General features: G+C 40.4%; 1 protein-coding gene across 1 annotated transcript in view; it reads left to right on the top strand.

Moving 5' to 3' along the window:
- plxna4 (plexin A4) overlaps nucleotides 1–24,805 on the top strand; it is a 659,145-nt gene that overhangs the window by 65,823 nt on the left and 568,517 nt on the right. The window contains 1 exon segment of the mRNA XM_055154191.1: nucleotides 21,872–22,054. Coding sequence (XP_055010166.1) covers nucleotides 21,872–22,054 — 183 coding nt within the window.

Genomic DNA, 24,805 nt, shown 5'->3' with positions numbered 1-24,805 from the left:
TTTTTGTCTTGTCTTTCTTTCTCTCTCTCTCTGTTTTTGTCTCTCTCTCTTTCTCTCTCCCTCTGTTTTTCTCTCTCTGTCTCTCTCCCTCCCTGTTTTTGTCTCTGTCACTTTTTGTCTCCCTCTCTTTTTGTCTATCTCTGTCCCTCTCTCTCTGCCTCTCTTTCTTTCTCCCTCTGTTTTTGTCTCTCTCTCTCTCCCTCTGTTTGTGTGTGTGTCTCTCTCTCTCTGTCCCTTTGTTTTTGTCTCTCTCTCTCTCTCTCTCTCTCTGACTCTCTCTCTCTCTGTCTGGCTCTCTCTCTCTCTCTCTCTCTCATTCCGTTCATTCCCGTGTTTTCCGGGTGCACACTGACCCCACCTCTAAATCAGGAATCGCAGGGTGTCCTGTCCGTGCGTGTGAGACGGCGCCCGCCCTCTCGTGCCTCCTGCTAATGATCATTAATTACGTGTCATTAGCCAACATGCCACGGGCCACACTTCCACATTTGTCATGTGCGATCGGCTTCACATTCTGAATTCACTGCTATTAATTCGATTATTCTCGTCTGAGTCACTGCAGCCCCTCTTCACGCGCCAGCTCAGTGCGTCCAATACACGGGATCGGGAAATTAAAAGGTCCTTATTGGGCTGGGCAATATGACCGTTTAACGATTTTTCTACTTGCATTGATGTTCACAATTGCCAACTTCATTTTACTTACTTAAAGAAGACATATTCTGCTTGTGTTTGCTATATACCGTATTATTTGGACTATAAGGTGCACTTAAAATCCTTTAACTTTCTAAAAAATCAACAGTGCGCCTTATGTATTAATTCTGGTTGTGTTTACTGACCTCGAACTGATTTTATGTGGTGCACGGCGCTTAAAAATCTGTCAAAATGTTTTAGTACGACTTTGGTAAACTACAAAGCCGCACCTCCATACAGTTTATGCGTACAACCTGCAGACTTATAACTTCTGAAAAGTTTCACATGAACCATGTCCAACGGGATAGAAGCACAGAGCAGACACACCATCAGCAGCACATCTTCTGTCACAGAAAGAACACTCATATTCCACTGAGTCGTGTCCTTCAGGTCTGACAGAAACTGACCACATCAGCGCATAAGGAGCGAGATGTTTTTTTCAGAGCTTCTAGTTTATGCAAATTAGCCTTGTGGTTTTGAGTTTTGTCTCTGTAAATCATAAACAAATGTGCACAAAGCTGCATTAAACACATTATTACTCAGTGTTTATTTGAGTCGTCCTCATAGGAAATACAAAAAACAAACTTAAATTATCCACCCACATTCACATTCATAATCCACAAGACAGGGAGGCAATGCCGGGCGAATTACGCCACGATCTGCCAACGGATCGTGGACGTCCATTTGTTTCACTTAATGCACCTTATAATCCTGTGCGCCTTATGTATGAAAAATACGGTAATTATAGTTTACGACACCAGGGATTGTTATGTTATTGTTATGTAATTTGCACATTTTAAATCCTAATATTGATCTAAAATGACTTAATAAAAGAAACAAGTTAACTGATTTCTCATTTCAGTTTGCTGATGAGAAAATTTAACATTACTGATATTGCGACTTGGAGTCCTGTGCGCCTTATCGTCCAAAAAATATGGTATTTATAATCTATGACACCAGGGATCGTTAAGTTATAATTTGCTCATTTTAAATCCCAATATTTATCTAAAACGATTTAATAAAAGATATAGAAACAAGTTTGCCGATTTCCGTGTATAAAAATTGCTCTGCTCAGTGAAATCCGATGTTTTCATAAACGTCAACACAACAAAGAGCCGATAGTTGTTGGCCCCTCCGATGGCTCGCTGCACATCATGTTAGGAAGTAGCAGATTTTTTTGCTTTTCCATGTGCACCAGAATGACCACGCGGCGCCGCTAAATTCTACGTAACTGATTAATAAAATACAACTGGAGAATGAAGTAAGTGCAGAGCAGTGGGAACAGTGTATCGGTGGCAGTGAGAACAAGAGAACAAGTTGACGGGAGCATTGACGTCTGAAATACATGAGAATAAAGACCAATCAAACTTGCATGAATCACTCTAAATACAACTTCGAGAAGATTAAATCAGAGGGGAAATGAGAAGGGGAAATAGGTCTGCTTTAAAGCGAGAAAATATGGCTTTTAAACCAAAAAAAAAATGCAATTGCAGATCAGTGGGTGGTAATTTTCTGATCACTCAAGTCTGGAGTTAAGGACAAAACAGCATGAATCAATGAAAATTCACATTTGAACACCGTAATGATGAAGGAACACTGTTATACCATGGTTAAAATCTCATAGAAGTCAATTTTACGCAATATTTCCTCTTTAATCAAATAAAATTCGTCATTCGCTTTCTCCTGATTTCAAAGTTTAATCATTGTTCACGACTGCCGCTGCTGCAGATGAGTCAGTCTGGGTCACATCCTTAAGAAAAGAGGAGAGCGAACAGAGGCTTCATTAAGGTCCTCAGACAGTCTGGTCCCGCCCACACGGACTCGCTCTCCGTCCACAGACCCTCTCCGCTCTGCTAATTAAATCCCCATACATGATACCACTCGCTAAAGGTCAAAATCCATCACAATATCATTATTCTGCGATTAAACAAGTGACAGCGGCTCTGCAACACGGCTTTAAGATCAATGAGAGTGAACGATTTTGAGCTCAATATTGGGTTTTGTTGCTGATTTAAAAAGTTCATTCAAAGTCCATTACTGTGTTTTATTAGGATCATAACTAAGAGTGTGCAAAATTATTGAACTATCGATATATCGTATCATTTAATTTGATGATGCAGCATTGATACTGTGGGCTGCTGTAGAGAGTATTTTTAGGGATATTTTACTAAATTATTTTGTGTACGAGCTACAGTTGTGTTGTCATATTAACTTTGCACAGACTTTGTAGTTTAATTAAGACTTTTATTATCGGATCCATGATTTAGTTATTTATAGTTTAATGTGATGATACAGTATTGATATCGTGGGCTGCTGTATTGTTACATCGCCAAGAGTAATTTTTGGTATATTTTAGTTGCTTTATTGAATCGTATCAAAACAATTTGAAATATATTGTATCGAATCAAAAGCTCAATGTACTGAGATATGTATCGTATTGTGGCCAATGTATCGAGGTATGTATCATATCTTGACCCATGTATCGAGATATGTATCGTACCATGGCCCATGTATTGAGGTATGTCACATATCGTGGTCCATGTATCAAGCTGCATATCATATCATAGCCCATGTATCGAGGTATGTATCATATCATAGCCCATGTATCGAGGCACGTATCATATCATAGCCCATGTATCGAGGAATGTATCATATCATAGCCCATGTATCGAGGTATGTATCATATCATAGCCCATGTATCGAGGTATGTATCATATCATAGCCCATGTATCGAGGCACGTATCATATCGTGGCCCATGTATTGAGGTATGTAACATAACGGTGCCCATGTATCAAGGTGCATATCATATTGTGGCCATGTATTGAGGTATGTATCGTATCGTGGCCCATGTATCGAGGTATGTCACATATCGTGGTCCATGTATCAAGCTGCATATCATATTGTGGCCATGTATCGAGGTATGTATCGTATAGTGGCCCATGTATCGAGGTATGTATCGTATAGTGGCCCATGTATCGAGGTATGTATCATACCGTGGCCCATGTATCAAGCTATGTATCCTATCATGGCCCATGTATCGAGGTATGTATCGTATCGTGGCCCATGTATCGAGGTATGTATCGTATAGTGGCCCATGTATCGAGGTATGTATCGTATCGTGGCCCATGTATCGAGGTATGTATCGTATCGTGGCCCATGTATCAAGGTATGTATCGTATCGTGGCCCATGTATCGAGGTATGTATCATATCGTGGCCCATGTATCGAGGTATGTATTGTATCGTGGCCCATGTATCGAGGTATGTAACATATCGTGGCCCATGTATCGAGGTATGTATCGTATCGTGACCCATGTATCGAGGTATGTATTGTATCGTGGCCCATGTATCGAGGTATGTATCGTATCAGCAACTTCTTAATGATACCCAACCTTATTTTTAAGATAATTTAAAGGTGCACTGCGTAACATTTCCACCACCTGCTTGTCTCCATGGAGATATTACTGTTTTGCCTTCATTACACAACAATCCTGAAATACACTTGGTCATAACTTCGGAAAAACAAGCCTGCGCATGGTAACAATTCATGTTTTTTTTAAAGAGGTGCACTGCGTTACGTTTCTAGCAGAGGGTCCGCCACCTGCTTGTCTCCATGGAGATGTTATTGCTTTGTCTAGAATGTTCCGCAGTATAGATTAAACCTATCGCTACATTATAATTAAGATATTTTGGAGTAAACGAAACATCCGTAATGAATAAATGCTACATGGATATGTTTAAAGTCATACCACGGAACATTCCAGGCAAAGCAAGTAGGTAGTGGACCGTCTACCAAATCACGCTGCTTTCAAAGACCTGTTTTTACCAACTATAACTACAACCATACAAACTTATTTCAGATTTTTTTAAAAGGTAGTTTAAGGTTTTTCCAACTTTATTGCAGACAAGGTAGCTTCTTCAAAAGGCAATAGTTGTTTTCAATTTCAGAAAATAATAAAACACTTGTGATTTAAACATAACTTTTATTTTATTTATTCATTTATATTTGTTTCTTTTCAGCACTGTCACACAATACTGGATGTTACTTTTTGCATATCAAGGACAATGCATTGCTCAGGTACAAGGAAGCGTCTTCAAAAGGCAATGGGTATTTTGAATTTCAGAAAACAATCATGATTTAAATGTAACTTTCATTTTATTTTCTTAAGTTTTAGTTTCTTTTCATCTCTTTCTCACGCAATACTGGATATTACGTTTTGCATATCAAAGACAATGCAACGCTCAAGTACCAGGCAGCTTCTTCAAAAGGCAGTGGGCATTTGGAATTTTAGATAATATTCATGATTTCTCGTACCCATAAGGAAAGTTTTTTGGGTGAATTCAGTGCAAATGTGAGCCAGGGTCATGGTCAGGAGTACGTAACTGCAAGATTTATCTTTAGGACATGTTTAAAGAACGCGAATACCGAGCCAAAACCAATAAATACGAGGTAAAACATACAAAAACATGAACTGAACTTTGAACATTGTTGTTGTGAGTCTTTTTCTCTACTTATAGATTTTCACAAAATAATGAAAATCCTTCTTTAAAAACGAAAACACCGAAAGCACAATCAGACTGCATTTCTAATCAAATGTGGAGTTGCAAGCGCCCCGTTAGAGACTCGCTTTTTAATTAGTTGGTCGTTCATTAGCGTTTAGGTTTAGCGTTCGGTTTTTAGTCTGAAATTAAAGAGATGGAAGAAATAAACGTGATAGTCTTATTACTTCCTGAGCATGCAGCAGTTAGGTGAAGATGAGGAAATATATATGTAAACTGCTCTTTGTTAATAGTGTATGCGTGGGTGCAACATTTTGAGGACTTTGTTGTTGTTAATTGCTATGGCAACTATCCTAATTGTTCATCATTCTGAAACTCATAGATTGACTAAATTGAGTGTTCCAGACCATTTAGTCCTCACTGATAATGACGTCTGCCTGGAGGTTTGGAGAAAATATAATGTAAAAGATACTGGTTTAAATTGTTGTTAAAATGTAAGCAGCTGTATGTGTGTGATGAGTCTAGCAGAAGAGTTATTTTAAAATATGAAAAGCCAGTACTGAAAACTGGACATTGAAATTAAAGCTGGGCGTGAGAGCTTGGCACAGGAAGTCAAAGACACTTCTTCATCAAAACATACAGTTCTTGTAGCTTGATGTACGTTATAATCACAGACTGTATAACGAAGTGGACTAAGGGAGTGTGACGTCACCCAGAGCGTTCAGGTCCAGTCAAATGAAGCTCACCGAGGGTACCAGTTATAAAAGTGAATTTGGAGCCAAGCGACATGTTAGGACAAAACAAAGCAAAATAAAAGCACTAGGATCATGCAGAGCAGATAAATTATTAAATTTTGAAAGTCAATGTAAAATCAATTGGAAACGGAGTCGATGGAGCCTGAAGCATCCCCATGCTCACTTCCTATTTGGAACGCAGAGGTTTAGCTCTGTCCATTTATATACTGGGATATAACAATCGAAATATCGTCATATCTCATCGTCAAAAGTCACACAATAGTATCGAGAGCGGACACAATATATTAAATTAGATGTTCCTTTGCTTAAATGCACTGTTTTATAGTACCAACAGCTAATAAACATAAGGAACTACATATCCCATGATTCAGTGCAGACTAGGGATGGGCATGATTAGTCGATTAATCGATAATTGATCATTAAGAATTTCATCGATTACGTAAATTTTAATCGACAAACTGAATGTAGGTTGCTGTGTGTAGTGTGACCAAACAGGTCTGTACATGTGTCTCTCTGCACTCAGAAGGAGAGAGACACAAACAGACAGTTCGCCTGCAACGTACCGAAGTGCATATGCGTATTTAACGATGATTTGTACAAGAAATTTCACACTTTCCGTTCTGGTCGGGACAAGTGTGAGTCCATGTGCACAGTGTATAAAGCAGCACATATGTTTCGTGTCCAGTGTGAAAAAGTTTTGCCAGGTGAGAGTCGCTCAATGTCGATGACGAGTCCCCACCTCCCTCCCCCCGTACGGTGTCCTGGTTTTGACAAACGCAAATCTGGTCACACTAACCTGTATTCCATTGAGTCATGTCTTTTAATCCGAACAGAAGTTGACCACATCAGCGACACAAGAGCTGTAGTTTTTATCTTTGCTTATTTTATGCAAATTAGCGATGCGGTTTTAAGTTTTGTTTCTGTGAGAGTTGCACAAAACTGAATTAAACACATTATAATGTCAAACGGGCTGATGTGGCTCTAAAGTGGTTACGGTTTATTTGTCGTAAAGTTGAATTTATTTATGCAGAATAGTAGTGCAGATAGTAATAATAATGATGATCATTTTAATATAAAAACGTTAATGATTAATCGCTAATCGATCGTTAATTCTCTCGACGATCGATTAAGAAAATTTCATCGAATGCCCATCCCTAGTGCATTAATTCTCTGGGTTATGACAGAACGTATTCGCATTTTAAAAGCAAAAAGTATCCTAAATACAATTCTATCAGCCTCTCCAAAATATCTTCAGAAATATTGTACCGTGTAATGAATATCGTGGTGATACTGGACCGTGAGATTTGTATATCGTTACATCCTTACATTTATACACAGTCTAAGGTTAGGGCTGGGTTTCATTAAGAAGGTGCCGATACGGTACATATCTCGATTTGTAGGCCACGATATGGTTTTTGATCCAGTGCATTTTTGATTTAATACGATAAATTTCAAACCGATTCCATAAGCTTCGGTGAAAAACAAAGGCTAAATCATGGATCCGATAATAAAAGTCTTAATTAAACTAACGGGGCGCTTGCAACTCCACATTTGATTAGAAATGCAGTATGATTGTGCTTTCGGTGTTTTCGTTTTTAAAGAAGGATTTTCATTATTTTGTGAAACTCTATAAGTAGAGAAAAAGACTCACAACAACAATGTTCAAAGTTCAGTTCATGTTTTTGTATGTTTTACCTCATATTTATTGGTTTTGGCTCGGTATTCGCGTTCTTTAAACATGTCCTAAAGATAAATCTTGCAGTTACGTACTCCTGACCATGACCCTGGCTCACATTTGCACTGAATTCACCCAAAAAACTTTCCTTATGGGTACGAGAAATCATGAATATTATCTAAAATTCCAAATGCCCACTGCCTTTTGAAGAAGCTGCCTGGTACTTGAGCGTTGCATTGTCTTTGATATGCAAAACGTAATATCCAGTATTGCGTGAGAAAGATATGAAAAGGAACTAAAACTTAAGAAAATAAAATGAAAGTTACATTTAAATCATGATTGTTTTCTGAAATTCAAAATACCCATTGCCTTTTGAAGACGCTTCCTTGTACCTGAGCAATGCATTGTCCTTGATATGCAAAAAGTAACATCCAGTATTGTGTGACAGTGCTGAAAAGAAACAAATATAAATGAATAAATGAATAAATAAAATAAAAGTTATGTTTAAATCACAAGTGTTTTATTATTTTCTGAAATTGAAAACAACTATTGCCTTTTGAAGAAGCCACCTTGTCTGCAATAAAGTTGGAAAAACCTTAAACTACCTTTTAAAAAAATCAGAAATAAGTTTGTATGGTTGTAGTTATCGTTGGTAAAAACAGGTCTTTGAAAGCAGCGTGATTTGGTAGACGGTCCACTACCTACTTGCTTTGCCTGGAATGTTCCGTGGTATGACTTTAAACACATCCATGAGGCATTTATTCATTACGGATGTTTCGTTTACTCCAAAATATCTGAATTATTATGTAGTGATAGGTTTAATCTATACTGCGGAACATTCTAGACAAAGCAATAACATCTCCATGGAGACAAGCAGGTGGCGGACCCTCTGCTAGAAACGTAAAAAAAAACATGAATTGTTACCATGCGCAGGCTTGTTTTTCCGAAGTTATGACCAAGTGTATTTCAGGATTGTTGTGTAATGAAGGTAAAACAGTAATATCTCCATGGAGACAAGCAGGTGGTGGAAATGTTACGCAGTGCACCTTTTAATTATCTTAAAAATAAGGTTGGGTATCATTAAGAAGTTGCTGATACGATACATACCTCGATACATGGGCCACGATACAATACATACCTCGATACATGGGCCACGATACGATACATACCTCGATACATGGGCCACGATACGATACATACCTCGATACATGGGCCACGATATACGATACATACCTCGATACATGGGCCACGATACATATACATACCTCGATACATGATACATGGGCCACGATACGATACATACCTCGATACATGGGCCACGATACGATACATACCTCGATACATGGGCCACGATACGATACATACCTCGATACATGGGTCACGACACTATTTGTACCTCGATACATGGCCACGATACAATACATACCTCGATACATGGGCCACGATACGCATACAACATACTTCGATACATGGGCCACGATACAATACATACCTCGATACATGGGCCACGATAGCAAAACATACTCAATACATGGGCCACGATACGATACATACCTCGATACATGGCCACATGATGGCATACCTCGATACATGGGCCACGATATGATACATACCTCGATACATGGGCCACGATACGATACATACCTCAATACATGGGCCACGATACGATACATGGGCCACGATACAATACATACCTCGATACATGACCCGGACATGAGGCATACCTCGATACATGAGCCCAGATATGATACATACCTCGATACATGGGCCACGATACGATACATACCTCAATACATGGGCCACGATACGATACATGGGCCACGATACAATACATACCTCGATACATGGCCCAGATATGATACATACCTCGATACATGGCCACGATACGATACATACCTCAATACATGGGCCACGATATACATACATGGGCCACATGATACATACATGGGTCGATTGACGATATACCTCGATACACTGGCCATGATATGATAAGTATTGCGATATATTGCACTTTTGTTTTGATACGATATATTTCAAATTGTTTCGATACGATTCAATAAAACAACTAAACAAGCAACAAAACTGTAGCGCTGTAACAAAATAATTTACTAAAATATACCAAAAAATACTCTTGGCAATATTTCGATACAGCCGCCCACGATATCAATACTGTATCATCACATTAAATGATACGATATATTGATATTTTGATGAAAATAATTAAATAAAACAATCCACTACATTTGGAAATTTGCTCGTTTCATGGGAATTAGTCTGAACTCAGCGGAGCACTTGTAGATCAGACCCGACTCCTGTCTGTATGTTTTGATATTATAGTTGGCAGAAACCGGTCTTTGAAAGCAGCCCAATTTGGTCCCTGCAGTCTCTCGATCCGTGTTGTATTATAGTTAAATTGAATGTTGACATTATATCATACAGAGAACACTAAAAAGCACTTAGTCATGTCATAATTCTCTAGTGCTGCCAATCTTTCTGGCAGGTCAGTCATTTAGCACAGTAGGTTTGGCCTAAAGTGGCTAATTATATAAAGGCAGCCACTTACTACTGTAATTTTCTATCAAGGGAAATAGTTCTTTCTACTCAAAAAAGGGCAACAGTCAAATAAAACACTCACAGTTATTTGTGAATGGAAAAAACACTTTATACACAATATACAGTGGATGACTTCAAATGCTATTGTAATAATAATAATAATAGAGTTTATATGTCGCTTTTTGATGGAAATGTTTTGAATTGATTGAATATTTATTTAATATTAAACTTGTTTAACATGTTTTATTGATAAAAATAGATTGAAAAGCGCCTCTCCACAGATCTGAGCTGTAATGGGAATAGATAAGTTTAATGCTATACTGTGGGAAATTTCCGGTGAAGCAGTAATATCTCTAGGGAGACAAATGTGTGGTGAATCTCCTCTATTCCTATTCTCTCTCCTTCTCTTACCTTCCTCCTCTCCTCCTTCTCTCCTTCTTTCCCCTTTCTCTCCTTCTCTCCTTCCTCCCTTCTTTCCTTCTCTCCTCCTCCTTGTTTCCTTCTCTCCTCCTTCTTTCCTTCTCTCCTTCTCTCTCTTTTCCTTCTCTCTTCTCCCCTCCTCTTTCCTTCTCTCCTTTCTCCTCCTCCTTTCCTTCTCCTCCCCTTCTTTCCTTATCCTTCTCTCCTCCTTTCCTTCTCTCCTTCTTCCCCCCTCATCTCTCCTCACACTCTCCTCTCCTCCTTTCCTTCTCTCCTTCTTTCCTCCTCTTCGCTCCTCCTCACACTCTCCTTTCCTCCTTTCCTTGTGTCCTCCTCTTCCTTTCCTTCTCTCCTCCCCCCTCCTTCTTTCCTTCTCTCTTTTCTCCTTTCATTCACTCCTTCTCCCCTCCTCCTTTCCTTCTGTCCTCCTCTCCTCCTCCTTTCCTTCTTTCCTCCTCTTCTCTCCTCCTCACACTCTCCTCTCCTCCTTTCCTTGTCTGCTCCACCTCTTGCCCCTCTCCTCACACCTTCCTCTCCTCCTCCTCGTCCTCCTTTCCTTCTCCTCCCAATTCCTTCTCTCCTTCTTTCCTCTCTCCCCTTTCTCTCCTTCCTCCCTTCTTTCCTTCTCTCCTCCTCCTTTCCTTCTCTCATTTTTTACTCCTCTTCTCCTCACCATGTCGTCTCCCCCTCCTCCTTTCCTTCTCTCCTCCTCTCCTCCCTCCTTTCTTTCTCTCCTTCTCCCTCCTCCTTCTCTCCCCTTTCCTTTGCTCTTCCTCCCCCCTCCTTTCTTTCTCTCTCTCTCCCCTCTTTCTTTCCTTCTATCCTTTGTCCTCCTCCTTCATTCCTTCTCTCCTCCTCCTTCTCCTTTCCTTCTCTGCTTCTCCCCTCCTCCTTTCCTTCTCTCCCTCTTTCCTCCTCTTCTCTCCTCCTTTCCTTGTCTCCTCCTCTTCCTTTCCTTCTCTCCTCCCCCCTCCTTCTTTCCTTCTCTCTTTTCTCCTCTTCCTTCTTTCATTCTCTCCTTCTCTCCCCCTTCCTTTTTTCCTTCACCCTTTCTCCCACCTCCTTTCCTTCTCTCCTTCTTTCCTCCTCTTCTCTCCTCCTCACACTCTCCTCTCCTCCTTTCCTTGCCTCCTCCTCCTCCTCCTCTCCTCCTCATCTCCTCTACTCCTCTCCACTCTTATTCTCCTCTCCTCCTTTCACCTTTTCCCCTCTCCTCTCCTCATCTCCTCTCTTCTCCTCCTCCTCTCCTTTCTCCCTCTCTCCTCCTCCTCTCCTCCTCTGGTCTCGTATCAGCTGATCCTTGGTCCGGTCCAGAAGAGAGCCTCCTTTGTGTGGGCGCTGGAGCCTGGCACCGGGACAGAGCCTCAAAGATGGATATAGCCGACACTGACCTGATTCTGCCTTTCTGCTTTGGCCAAAATCCAAATTCTCCTCTCACTCTGCTCTGTCGTGCTGTCGTCAGGGACAACCACTCATTTTTATGCACCGTTACTACTCCCGACTAAACACGTATTCAAATATTTAGGCACATCTGGGTGTTACTACGATTAATTATTGCTTGTCAAAATAGCTGGTCCACATCCTGCTGTTATGTAACGTGTCAAGTGCGGTATTCATGAGTTTGCAGCTTCCCGGTGTATGCCACATTTTGACGACTTTTTCCCCATTCAAAACGTGATAATGTTTTGTTGTAAATCGCTATGGCAACGGTCCTGAGTTGTTGGCGTACTAAAACCTCACGGGTAGGGTGCTGATTATGGCTTCATCCTCTCAAAACTATGACTTAAAGGTTGTATGGAGGATTTTTTTTTTTTTTCAAATTGTCAATGAAAGTTTAAAATCCCATTACAGAGATGCAGCAGCCTTGTAATTATGATGACCAAAAAAAAAACTGTGGACGTGTTGAGGCCAGATAAACATCAGCCAATAGAAAACGAGGCTGCCTCATTTTCTATTGGCTGTTAGGTTGTCAATCAAACTCCCTACGTTTCTAGTGTAACTGACTCGCCGGCGCGCGGGGATTATGTGGTTTATGCAGCGGTTCTTAGAGGCTTTTTCAAACTGTAGCTTCCTCGCATTTCGCACAAAGTTTGTCGCGATGGCGGACGAGAATCCACGACCAGTTTGCCGCCAAAGAAAGTCCATTTTTGAGGCCGCTGAAAGACGAAGAGAAGCGGAAAAGGAGCAAAGCCAAACTGAGGTGATTCTTGGAGATCTCTTCCAGCGATTGCGTGAATGAAGCGGACAAAGGGTCTAAAAACTGATGCGTCGGTCGCTAAATTATTTCTAGACAGGAAACTTCAACAGTAATTCTGAATGCGCACTGGCTGATTTCTAGAGTAAAGAAGCGGGAGGAGATGTTTCTACTGAGCGAGCTGTGGAGGAGGAAGGTGGTGTCACACATGCACAACATTTGAAAAAGGACTGTCACTGTATTTCTCTTCCCTTAAAAAATCCTCCATACAGCCTTTAAGTCCTATTTAAGATGTCAAATTTTCTGCAGGATTGCATTTTAGTCATCCATCTTGTGTTTTTTTCAGATACTGAGGGTATTTTACTGATAAAGAAAAGCTACAGTCCTCTCCACACACCTGACCTGTAACTTGACCTGGTGGTGTCTCCATGGAGATTGATATGTTTAAAGCCATGCAGGTCGCTACTGCAGAATATATAGGCAATTAGGGCTGGGTATCATTAGGAAGTTGCCGAAAGGATACATATCTCAAATGCATATCTCGATACAGTGCACTTTTGATTCAATACGATATATTTCAAATCGATTCGATGCGGTTCAATAAAAAAATAAAGGCTAAATCATGGCTGTGATACTAAAAGTCTTTGGCGAGGAGAAAATTCTGTTTGTCGACTGGACAAAAGTTTGTTTGGTTGAAGACAGTTTTCAGTTCTGAACTGAACCAGAACTGAAGAAGCAGCTTGGATGAGCTGCGAAACGTCTTCAACCAAACTAACTTTTGTCCAGTCGACAAACTGAATTTTCTCCTCGTCGTGGATTCTACCTGGACGACTGAGGGATTCTTCACACTAAAAGTCTTTGTTAAACCACTTCTTGTGCAAAGTTCATATGAAACACAAACATTTTAGTCCTCAAAAGAGTGAATGTCAAATGTGTCGCATAAACAAGCAACAAAACTGTTCCTCTGTAACAAAATAATTTAGTAAAATATACTCTTGCTGATATTGATTCTGTATCATCACATTAAATTATGATATATTGATATTTTGATTTTTGTACACCCCTATAGGCAAGGCATTAACATCTCCATGAAAACAAGCAGGTGGCGGATCCTCCACCAGAAAAGTTACGCAGTGCACCTTTAATGTCTGGTCATGGCATTGTTGTTGTGTCATTGAGCAAGACGCGTCAAATACACTGTGTGAAAAACTGTTTTGTTTCTCATGCCTAAATGGACTAGCCAGGCCGGCGCCACCTAGTGCCTCTGCTCAATTTCATTTCTCTCCAGCGACTAGGTCTGGAATTGGAATACACTAGACGGTTTGCAAAAATCCCAGAAGTGCGAGTCCAGGCACCGACCAATCAGAGAAGAGTCATACATTCTGTGTTGATTCCCAAGATCGAGGATTTAAAGCCGGAACAAAGAGAATGTTTGGTGAATTTTATCGAGGGGAAAGACGTTATTGCCCTTCTTCCTGCGGGATTTAGCGCATTACATATGTCACGACCAAATGGCAGCGATTGGTTAAATTAAAAAAAGTACCTGCCTACTGTCAAGCGAATGAATCCTAATGTTGCAAGGTCAGACGGTTTCCATGAAGTGAAACCGGCTCATGAATCAGACTATAAATGGACAGGGCATGTGGTGTAACAACTACTATGCCAAATCAATCTATAAGTTACCACAAGCTTAAATGTAGATCAGTTGATGGAAATGTAAGTAAATTTTACTTAAATCCCTATAAAACGTAATAATGTTTAAAATATTGTACTTAATTGTCTTTAGATTACAGATAAAAAATTATTTTATCTATCTCACTATCGCTGTTACAAATACAAATAATTTTACTGGTTGCACACTGACAGAAATACACTAGTCGTATGTTTATTAAGATTTATTTTAACCCTAAACAGTGTTACTAAAGCCGTGTGCATTGGTCTGCAGTGTGTCCTTTGTCTGCATTGGTGCATTGTCTCCTTTTTTTTTTACCTTTATAATAAGCTGACACGATCTTGACCCATTTTCAGGTCATGGGTATTGATCATTCCTTCCACTTCACACGACCCTCTCACATAATGGTGTAGCCCGGAGCTGGATGTGGCCCGGACCAGCTGCATGCGCTCTGTTTGTCCAATCAAAACACACCGCACATTTCCTGTATGGCTCAGTGTGAGGCTTCACCCGGCAAAGGGTTTAGTAAAAGGTTATTTTCAGATATTTCCAAGTGCGACCGGTGATGTAGCAGAAAATAGAATCACAATTTTTTTCTCTTTTATTGACAATTCTTCATTTCACACTCAAAATTTAATGTGTGAGTAAGAAAGATTGAAAAAATAATAAAAAAAACACATAGAAGTAACATTGTAAACAGCATTAATGTTGGTAATTTAGACAGACTTTTCAGAATTTAACACATAAAATAGTCAAATTTCTTCCTCTAAAGTTTTAACTCTGAACCCTGCTCCAAACCACATGTTTTTCCTGACTCGCTGTTGACCTCTTTATTAAAAATTAACCAAGCAAATCATCGACAATTAACCGTGACTCACTCTCTAATTGCGACAAATTCCAAGATACACAGTTAACCAAACACTTTTAACAAAACAAAATGACAAAAAAGCTTATATTTAATCATTTTTTTCATCTGTAAACTAGAATATACTGCCACAATAACTTAAAAAAAACACACACACACTTTCAGATAATTTTAAATCAAATATTGCTTAAAATGAGTGGAGTTGCACTCACTATTTCTCACAATCTCATTCAGCCTCATTATCAGATTTCTGGAGCTAAAAGATTATTAAAATGAAATGTAAACGGCTAAATGATCTGGTTTATTTCTGAACACGGGCCCTCTGATCGCTCACATCAAATAGTGCAGTTTCCATGTACTTATTATAATAATAATAATAATAATAATCAGGTTTTGGAGAGTTTGTAACCACGGTGATTGCCAATGTCCTAAATTGCCAAACTTACTAAAATAAACTCTTCTTTTTTAAGTTAAGGTAGACAATTCCTTAAAGATGTACTGTGCAACTTCTCTGGTGGAGGTTCCGGTACCATCTTATTAATGGAGATGCTATTGCTTTGCTTGTAATGTTCCACAGTATGACATTAAACATATCAATCTAGCATTTAATCATTACAAGTGTTTTTATTAGGGATGGGCATTCGATTAAATTTTCTTCATCGATTGCTGGCAGAATTAATGATCAATTTCAGATTAATCATTAACAACATTATATTAAAATGATCATGATTATTATTACTATTGCTAATCTGCATAAACAAACTCAACTTTACAACATATAAACCATAACCACTATAGAGCCACATCAGCCCGTTTGAGATTATAATGTGTTTAATGCAGCTTTGACGCATTTGTTTACGTTTTACAGAAACTAAACTTAAAACCACATGACTCATTTGCATAAACTATAAGCTCTGAAAAAAACAGCTCTTTCCTTGTGCTCTGATGCCGTTCAGCTTCTGTCGGACTAAAGGACACGACTCAGTGTAATATGAGTGTTCTTTCTGTGACAGAGGGATGTTGATGATGATGGTGAGTCTGTTCTGTGTGTGTCGTGTTGGAGATGGTTCATGTTTCCAGAGATCAGACGTGTGCAGGTTTAGTGCAGCTCTTTATTTAACATCATTTCAATCACTTTATTTATGTTCGTAACTTTATTTTGGCTACTGTTGTGATGAAAAGACTGAAAAGTGTTTGTCTTTTGGACACATGTGACTCAACTTTATGTTGCAGTAACTGAGATGCTGCTTTTACATGCACCATGACGAAACTGGGATACTCAGTGTCTGTGTCTCCAAGGAGCCAGAGCTCAAACGTGGGACTGTGAGGCCACAACTCCAGTGTTTGTGTCAGACGCAGCCTCGTCTCCTTACGCTACGCACAGCAACCCACATCCAGTTTGTCGATTAAAAATGAACGTGATCGACGAAATTCTTAATGATCATTTATCGATTAGTTGACCGATCCTCCCCATCCCTAGATTGTATTGCTCAAAAATATAATAATTCCTTGTGTGAATAGGGGTGACTCTCCACAGATCTGAACTATAATGTAGCGTCATGCTGTAACCTGTCTGTTTCCCTTGTGATAGATAGGTTTGATTAACACTGTGGAACATTCTTGACAAAGCAATAACATCTCCATGGAGACAAGCAGGTGGCAGACCCTCTACTTGAAATGTTACGCAGCTCACCTTTAAATATCTTTTAAGAGATATAATGAAGTAAAATACTCAGGCTACATTTGGAAATGTGTTCTTTTTGTGAGAGTTTTAATAGCTCAAAAATACTCATTCAATTTGCCCTTGGTTGACCATTCACCCTCCAGAAATGTTCCATAACAACAGCACCAAAATAACTCAAGTTTTTATCAAAGCTCTATTTCAGCGAACAACGTTTACAACTTGTACACAACATTACGTAATTGGTCTATAATCGTATTAGTGATTTTTAAATGCATTTCCCACTTTGTCAGACACACATTTCAGAAGGTTTTAATCCACCCTGTGTGTGATTTTGGGCTCTCTGTGCGTGTATATGAATAGCTTTTGTCCTCCAAGTTAGCATTCGCATTGCCAAGCTATTAATCAAGCAAAGGCTGGCTCTGTTTTGAAGTCAGTGCATTTCAAATCCATCTATACACGCAGCATAATGACCAATCCGAACCACCATTATACTTTATCAAAACCTATAAATCATTTTGCCCACAGTGAGAACGCCCAGCAGGAGAAAGCGGGCATCGGCGCGCAGAGCAGAAAGCAACTGTTGGCAGAGTCTGTTGTGTTTTTATATGGGCAATGTGCTAATCATAATTGGCAGAAAATAATCAATTACATAAGAACAAGTTGGCGTAGCAGGGGGGAGAAGCAGAGTCAAAACTGTACTCGAGCTATGAAGTTATTGCGACTTCAAATTAACTCTTTCTGAAGTAGAAGTAAATAAGAATTGCAATCCAACTTATTTTCAGTGTAAAAGTATTTATATTAACGTTTGGATTAGTTTGCAGCTGGAGTTGTAGTATCTGTATGTAGTAGCATTATGTAACTTTTCTGATAATGTTTGCCACTTTCTGGAGTCCATAATAGTGTCCATGTTATTGCTTTGCCTGGAATTTTCCACAGTATTGCGTTATACTTTTTACTATAAATCATCTATGTGTTCAGTTACAGGTGTTTGTATTGCAACAACTCTGACTTTTAACTTGATCATGGAGAAAGTTACATAGTGCAGCTTGTATGAATGATTAGTTTATCTGTATAAAACTGCAAAATAATGCACAAGATCATTACCTGGCCTGCCTCAAGTGGAGGAGTTTAAGTGTCTCGGTTCATGAGTGGGGAGGGGAGGACGGAGCGTGAGATTGACAGGCGGATCGGTGCAGCGTTGGCAGTGATGTTGTTGCTGTATCGAACCGTTGAGGTGAAGAGGAGCTGAGCTGAAAGGCAAAGCTCTCGATTTACCGCTCAATCTATGTTCCTCCCCTTATTTATGGTCATGAGCTCTGGGTAATGACCCAAAGGACGAGATCACGGACACAAGCGGTCAAAATGAGTTTCCTCCGCAGGGTGGCTGGGCGCTCCCTTAGAGATAGGGTGAGGAGCTCAGTCACACGGGAGGAGCTCGGAGTAGAGCAGCTGCTCCTCCACGTCGAGAGAAGCAGCTGAGATGAATCGGGTATTTGTTCCAGATTCCTCCTGGGCCCCTTCCTCGGGAGGTGTTCTGGGCATGTTAAACCTGGAGGAGGCCCCGGGAAAGACCCAGGACATGCTGGAGGGACTATGTCTCTTGGCTGAGCTTGAAATGCCTCTGGGTCCCCCCAAAGGAGCTGGAGGAAGTGTCTGGGGTGAAGGAAGTCTGGGAGTACCTGTTCAGACTGCTTGACCCGTGACCCGGCCCCGGATAAGCGGAAGAAAATGGATGGATGGGAAGATCATTACCTCGTATACCATTAAGTGAAGTACCTTGGTACAAAGACATTCATTATTAGTCTCCCTCCATCTTCAAAGCTCAAAATGTTCTGTTCCACCTTGTGATGTCATGAAGCAGTAGTTTTCAAGTAAACAGCTACCTTTTACCTTTTACAACCCAAAACATGCTACATACGTCTCCATGAACAGTTGATAGTCAAGGTCAGTTAAATACAATCAATTCAATCATTGTGTCCTTAGGCAAGACACTTCACCCACATTGTCTAGTATGAAAGTGGTGTGTGTGTGAGTGATGGTGGTGGTCAGAGGGACCGATGGTGCTGATTGGCATGGCAGCCGCGCCTCTGTCAGTGTGCCCCAGGGCAGCTGTGGCTACAACAGTAGATTACCATCACCAGGTATAGAGTGAATGAATAATGCTGAATAATGCTCTGTAAAGCGTCTTTGGGGACAGAAAATGTCTGTGAAAAGCGCTATATAAATAAAGACTTACTTACTTTACTTTTGCTTACTAGAGTTGCGAAAATTCAAAGGCTGAAATTATCCACATGATTCTAGTGAAGGTGTTCGGAGTTTAAAAACACATTGGAGCACTTCCTGTATTACCAAATGACATCACAAGGTGGAACAGAGTGTTTCTTGTTTGAGAGAAGACCTTTTAAACAGCCTAAATATGCAGGGTTTGTGTGTTAAACGTGTGAATGAAACAAAACACAACTCCAGGTGTATTTTTTGAACATAGATCAGAAAATTGCGTAATATTTACCCTTTAAGGCTAATTCAGGTTTAGTTCATTTAAAGCGTTACCTAATTCTTTACCATCCATCCAGCATTGAACTCCCTGTGTCCTAAATTTCACGCATCGTCGCAGATTTTCTCAGAGCCGTATGACAAAGCTGCTCCTCGTCTGTATTTCGCCTGGTTCACGGTGAATCATTTCGGGGGATGTTGCTGTTCTGGCGTTTTCTGTTTTGCTGGTGGACGATGGGGAATTGGGCCTGACACTGCAGCCTCCAGCACTATTACTGAGACCGGCCTGACTACTGCAGTCCGCTCCCATCTTCGTCTGTCATTTTTATATATTTACGCTCTATTTTCTTTCTGCCGTTTCTTGGACGTGAACCAGAGAGGCAGAGCGTGCATACAGATTTAAACATTACTTTCTGCACTATAAGTTTGTTCTTGTTTTAGTCCATTTGTGAACGCTTATCGCAAAACAAGTTCACTTCATTAAACGTTATTTCTCTTCTAATCTACCAGTTTAAATTCAGTCACAATCACAGAGCACTTTAAAAACAACGGCTGCATGCACTAAAAGCACAAGAAAAAAGTTGGTAGTTGGATCCCCTGTATGAGCTTTATGTTTTTGGGGTTGATTGTGTTAGTTAGTTTGATGGTGGTGGTCAGGTGTCTCAGGTCAAAGGCACAGATTGATGGGTACATTTCTGTCAATTTGCCCCAAGGCAACTCTGGCCACACTTGACTTACACTTCTAAACATACACTGGGGCTATGTAGTGCTATTTAGGTGCACTGTGTAACTTTTCTGGCCACCTAGTGCCTCCGCTCTATTTCATTTCTCACCAGCGACTAGATTAGGAATCAGAATACAATAGACAGTTCGCAAAAACCCTGGAAGTGCAAGTTTGGGCACCAGCCAATCAGCGAAGAGCCATACATTCAGTGTTGGCAACAATTCCCAAGATCGAGGATTTAAAGTTGGAACAAAGAGAATGTTTCGTGAATTTCATCAAGGGGAAAGACGTTATTGCCCTTCTTCCTACGGGATTTGGGAAAAGTTTAATATACCAGTTAGCCCCGTTAGTGACACACTTCATACATCATGACCAAATGGCAGTGATTGGTTAAATGATAAAGAGTACCCGCCTACCGTCAGGCGAACGAAATCTAAGACTGTGAGGTCAGACGGTTTCTACAAAGTGAAAGGAAGTAAAACCGGCTGATGAATCAGGCTGGCGCCACCTAGTGCCTCCATTCAATTTCATTTCTCTCCAGGGTCTAGGTCAGGTTCACAAAAACCCTGGAAGTGTGAGTTTGAGCCTTTCTTCCTACGGGATTAATATACTGTGTTAATAATGTGTTAGCTGCACATTACATATGTCACGACCAAATAGCAGTGATTGGTTAAATGAAAAAAGTACCCGCCTACAGTCGAGAGAAGGAATCCTAATGCTGCGAGGTCAGACGGTTTCTACAAAGTGAAACCGGCTGATGAATCAGGCTAGCATTTACCTAATTAAAAAAACAAAAAAAAAAACAAGCACAATCAGAGATCTCAACCTGGTCCCCCATGAGGCATCGGTGGGGGCAGTTCATCACCACAGAAGCAGCTTATGAGGAGCCCAGCCCATACCTCTGTTATGTGTGTGCCAACTTGTGTGATGATTGGTTGAATATTTTAGGCCGCAGATGGTTCAGAAATTGCCGAAATTGCCTATCCTTCATAATGGCGTTGACCTTCAACTTGACTCATGTGACCACAAATGACCTCAGATCGTCACCAAACTTTTTTTGTGGCTTGACCCACGTACCAAATTTGGTGACAATCGGTCACAAAATGGCAGAATTATCGCGGAAGGACACACACACACACACACACACACAGGGTGAATACTAAAACCTGGTCAACCCTTTGGGGACCAAGTAAAAAAGGGGGAAAAAAGGTTAAAAAGGTGTATTCTTGCTGTGAATCTGCTCCCTTCTCCACAGATCAGACCTGTAACCCGTAGGCCTGTCGGTGTTAGTTGATTGTTTTCATGGAGATAAATGTTTCATATCATAGTACTCTAAAACATTTAAAGTAAAACAATTACATCTTCATGGTGACAAACAGTCCACTTTCCACCACAAAAGTTACAAAGTTAGACTTAGATTTCAGCAAACTTTATTGATCCACAAAGGACATTATTTGGACACAGTCGCTCACACATCACAATAAATTATAATAACACAGAGCAACAATATAAATGGTCATCATAAATTTATAATAATAAAGTAAGTAGCAAAAATAGCAAGAGACTAAAAGTGTCAAAAAAGGCATAAGTTAAGAATCCAGAAGTGCATTATATTAAATAAATTCACTGTTACGTTTTTTTTTTCCACAGCTCCTGACCATTGATGACGACTTTTGCGGTCTGGATATGAACGCGCCTCTGGGTGTGTCCGAGATGGTGCGGGGGAAGCCTCTTTTCACCGAAGCGAACGACAAAATGACGTCTGTTATCGCCTACGTCTACAAGAACCACTCTCTGGTCTTCGTGGGCACCAAGAGCGGACGCGTCAAGAAGGTAAGCCAAAAAATGTATAAAAAAAAACTTGGACAGCTGTAGTAGCAGTAATGAATGAATACGCCGAATGTGCACAGATGGCGGATGCGGTGAGAGATTGGGTTTAGGATGGGGGGAAGGCTTGGGAGTTTGGGACCGCTGGACTAGAGGATAGATAGTAGCAGTGAGGGAGATTGACTTTCAGGAGAAGCAGCTGAGTCGGCTGGTTTTGCGAGAGTGTGAGGTGTGCATTGCCAGAAAGAGGAATCAGAGGAAGTGCGGAGTGAATTCGAGTTGGTTTTCTACAAGATCTCCGGAGAGAGTTTTTGGCTGGAGGTGAACCTATATCTGATATCTGCAAACGGCATTTTAATTTTTTACGCTCTACCATCACATACATTTGAGTAAACTCTAGCTTCAAGACTATTTTATCTGATGGACTGTGTGGTGTTTTTGGTGAAGGTTTCATCACCTGCTTGTCTTCCATGGGGATCGATTTGTTTGGGGTGGGCAGACTTTTTGGTTCGTGGGCCAAAAGGTTCTAAAATGTGACGGAAGGGCCGGACCAGGAGCAGATAGATGGAGTTTTTTTGGTAATCCACCTCATAAGAGAAAAACATAACATGGGCTTTGTAGAAAACATATATCATGTTATTAAAATATCCCCTAATTGAAAATTATTACAAAGCATTACAACTAAATATCTGTCTTTCAAGTCCCACAGTATTTACTATTTACTGAAATGACTTTTAAAACACTGAAAATTATTATTGTCATTATTTTAATTATTCAAGTTTGGTGGGCCGGATTAAAAAGATTAAAGGGCCGCATATGGACCCTGGCCTGTAGTTTGCCCACCCCTGTTATAGCATTAACCTTATCTAACATTTATTTTATTTGCATATATATTTATAGTAAAAAAGAAATAACATTGAAAAGTGATTACCGTATTTTTCGGACTATAAGGCGCACTTAAAATCCTTAAATTTTCCTTATGTATTAATTCTGGTTGTGCTGACTGACTTTGAACCAATTTTATTTGGTACACGGTGCTCAAAAATCTGTTAAAATGTTTTAGTGTGACTTTGGTAAACTACAAAGCCACACCACGTGATGGATTGTTGGAGCATTACAGCTACAGTAGTCTGGAGCCTCACAGAGTATATAGTCTGTGAACAGTTTCACATGAACCATCTCCAACGCGATAGAAGCACAGAACACACTCACCATCAGCAGCACATCCTCTGGTGCAGAAAAACCACGTATATTCAACTGAGTCGTGTCCTTTAGTCCGACAGAAACTGACCACAAAACCGCTCCAGCCAAGTTTCGTTTCTGTAAAATGTAAACAAATGTGCGCAAAGCTGCATTAATAATAACTATACGTTAAAACTCAATGTAGATTTGAGTCCTTCTCATAGGAAATTAAAAAAAACAAACTTAAATTGTCCACCCACATTCACATTCATAATACAAATTCTCCAAGACAGGGAGGCAACGCCGGGCGAATTACGCCACGATCTGCCAATGGATCGTGGACGTCTGGGCTAAGGATCAGTCTCAAGTGTCGTCCGTTTGCTTTGCTTAATGCGGCTTATAATTCATTGTGCCTTATGTATGAAAACAGACAAGAGAATTCAACATTATTAATATTGCGCCTTATAGTCCGAAAAATACGGTATGCTTCTGTCATGTCAGTTGAATGTCTTTAAGTTTAATGTCCTGCTTTGGAACATTTCACATCTCCATGGTGACAAGCAGGTGATGGAAATTTAGACTAGAGGATAGATGGCAGCAATGTGGCAGATTGGCTTTCAGGAGAAGTATTTGACTCTAGCATTTATTTAGTTACTGGTACGTTTATTGGAAAATATCGGTGACGTCAGCTGCTCGTCTCCATCGAGGTAAGATTAACGCCGCGCTTTGGAACATTCACGCCAAAGCGATAACGTCTCCGCGGTGACGAGCAGGTGGCGGACAGCTAGACTAGAGGACGGACAGCAGCAATGAGTCAGATTGGCTTTCCGCAGGAGCAGCTGAGTCGGTGGTTTTGCCAGCGTGCGAGGAAGCGCGGAGTGAATTTAAGTTGGCTTCCTACAAAAAAAAAAAAACGTGATCAGAAAAAAAAGCTCCTGAGGGAGTTTTGGACCTGGGGGTGAACCTATATCTGATGTCTGCAAACAGCCCTCTCATTTTCTCCTTTCTACACATCACATACATTTGAGAAATACCAGCATCAACACTATCTGATGCACTTTTGCTTTACTTTGGGCGAGTGTAAAATCAAACCCCCAGGGCCAGATTGTAGCAGACATCAGCTCCTTGCAGAAGTTGCGAGACAGCACATATCAGCATGTTGGAGAATTGATTAGATGAAGTTTCTGTCCATTTCTCCAGGCAGTTTGAGAGATGAAAATAGAGTGTAATACATCATTTATGAAGTAATTTATGTCACTGTCGTACTAAATAACTGCTTCTGACACGCGTTTTGGGTTTTGATTTACTGTGGAGGATTAGATAGCATCATATTAGTTTCACAGGGAGCAGTGCCTCACAACATTATCAACCAGCACAGCCCGGGCCACATCACATATTACTTCTTTTTGGTGGAATCAAAGTGTGTCTGGCTTTCAAACGTCCCTCATGCCTTTGCTGCTCTATTTGGAAACGCGGTGGCATAGCGGTTAGCTTTTGCCGCACAGCGATAAGGTTCCAAGTTTGTTTCCCGTGCCATGTTTTTCTGTATCTAAGACCGAAGAGGTACAATAGTCC

This window comes from Boleophthalmus pectinirostris, unplaced genomic scaffold (genome assembly GCF_026225935.1).
Source record: "Boleophthalmus pectinirostris isolate CB_2022bp ecotype Guang Dong unplaced genomic scaffold, ASM2622593v1 HiC_scaffold_18, whole genome shotgun sequence".
Classification (NCBI taxonomy): domain Eukaryota; kingdom Metazoa; phylum Chordata; class Actinopteri; order Gobiiformes; family Gobiidae; genus Boleophthalmus; species Boleophthalmus pectinirostris.
The sequence above is the reverse complement of the archived record's forward strand: the minus strand, read 5'-3'. Positions and strand labels throughout refer to the sequence as shown.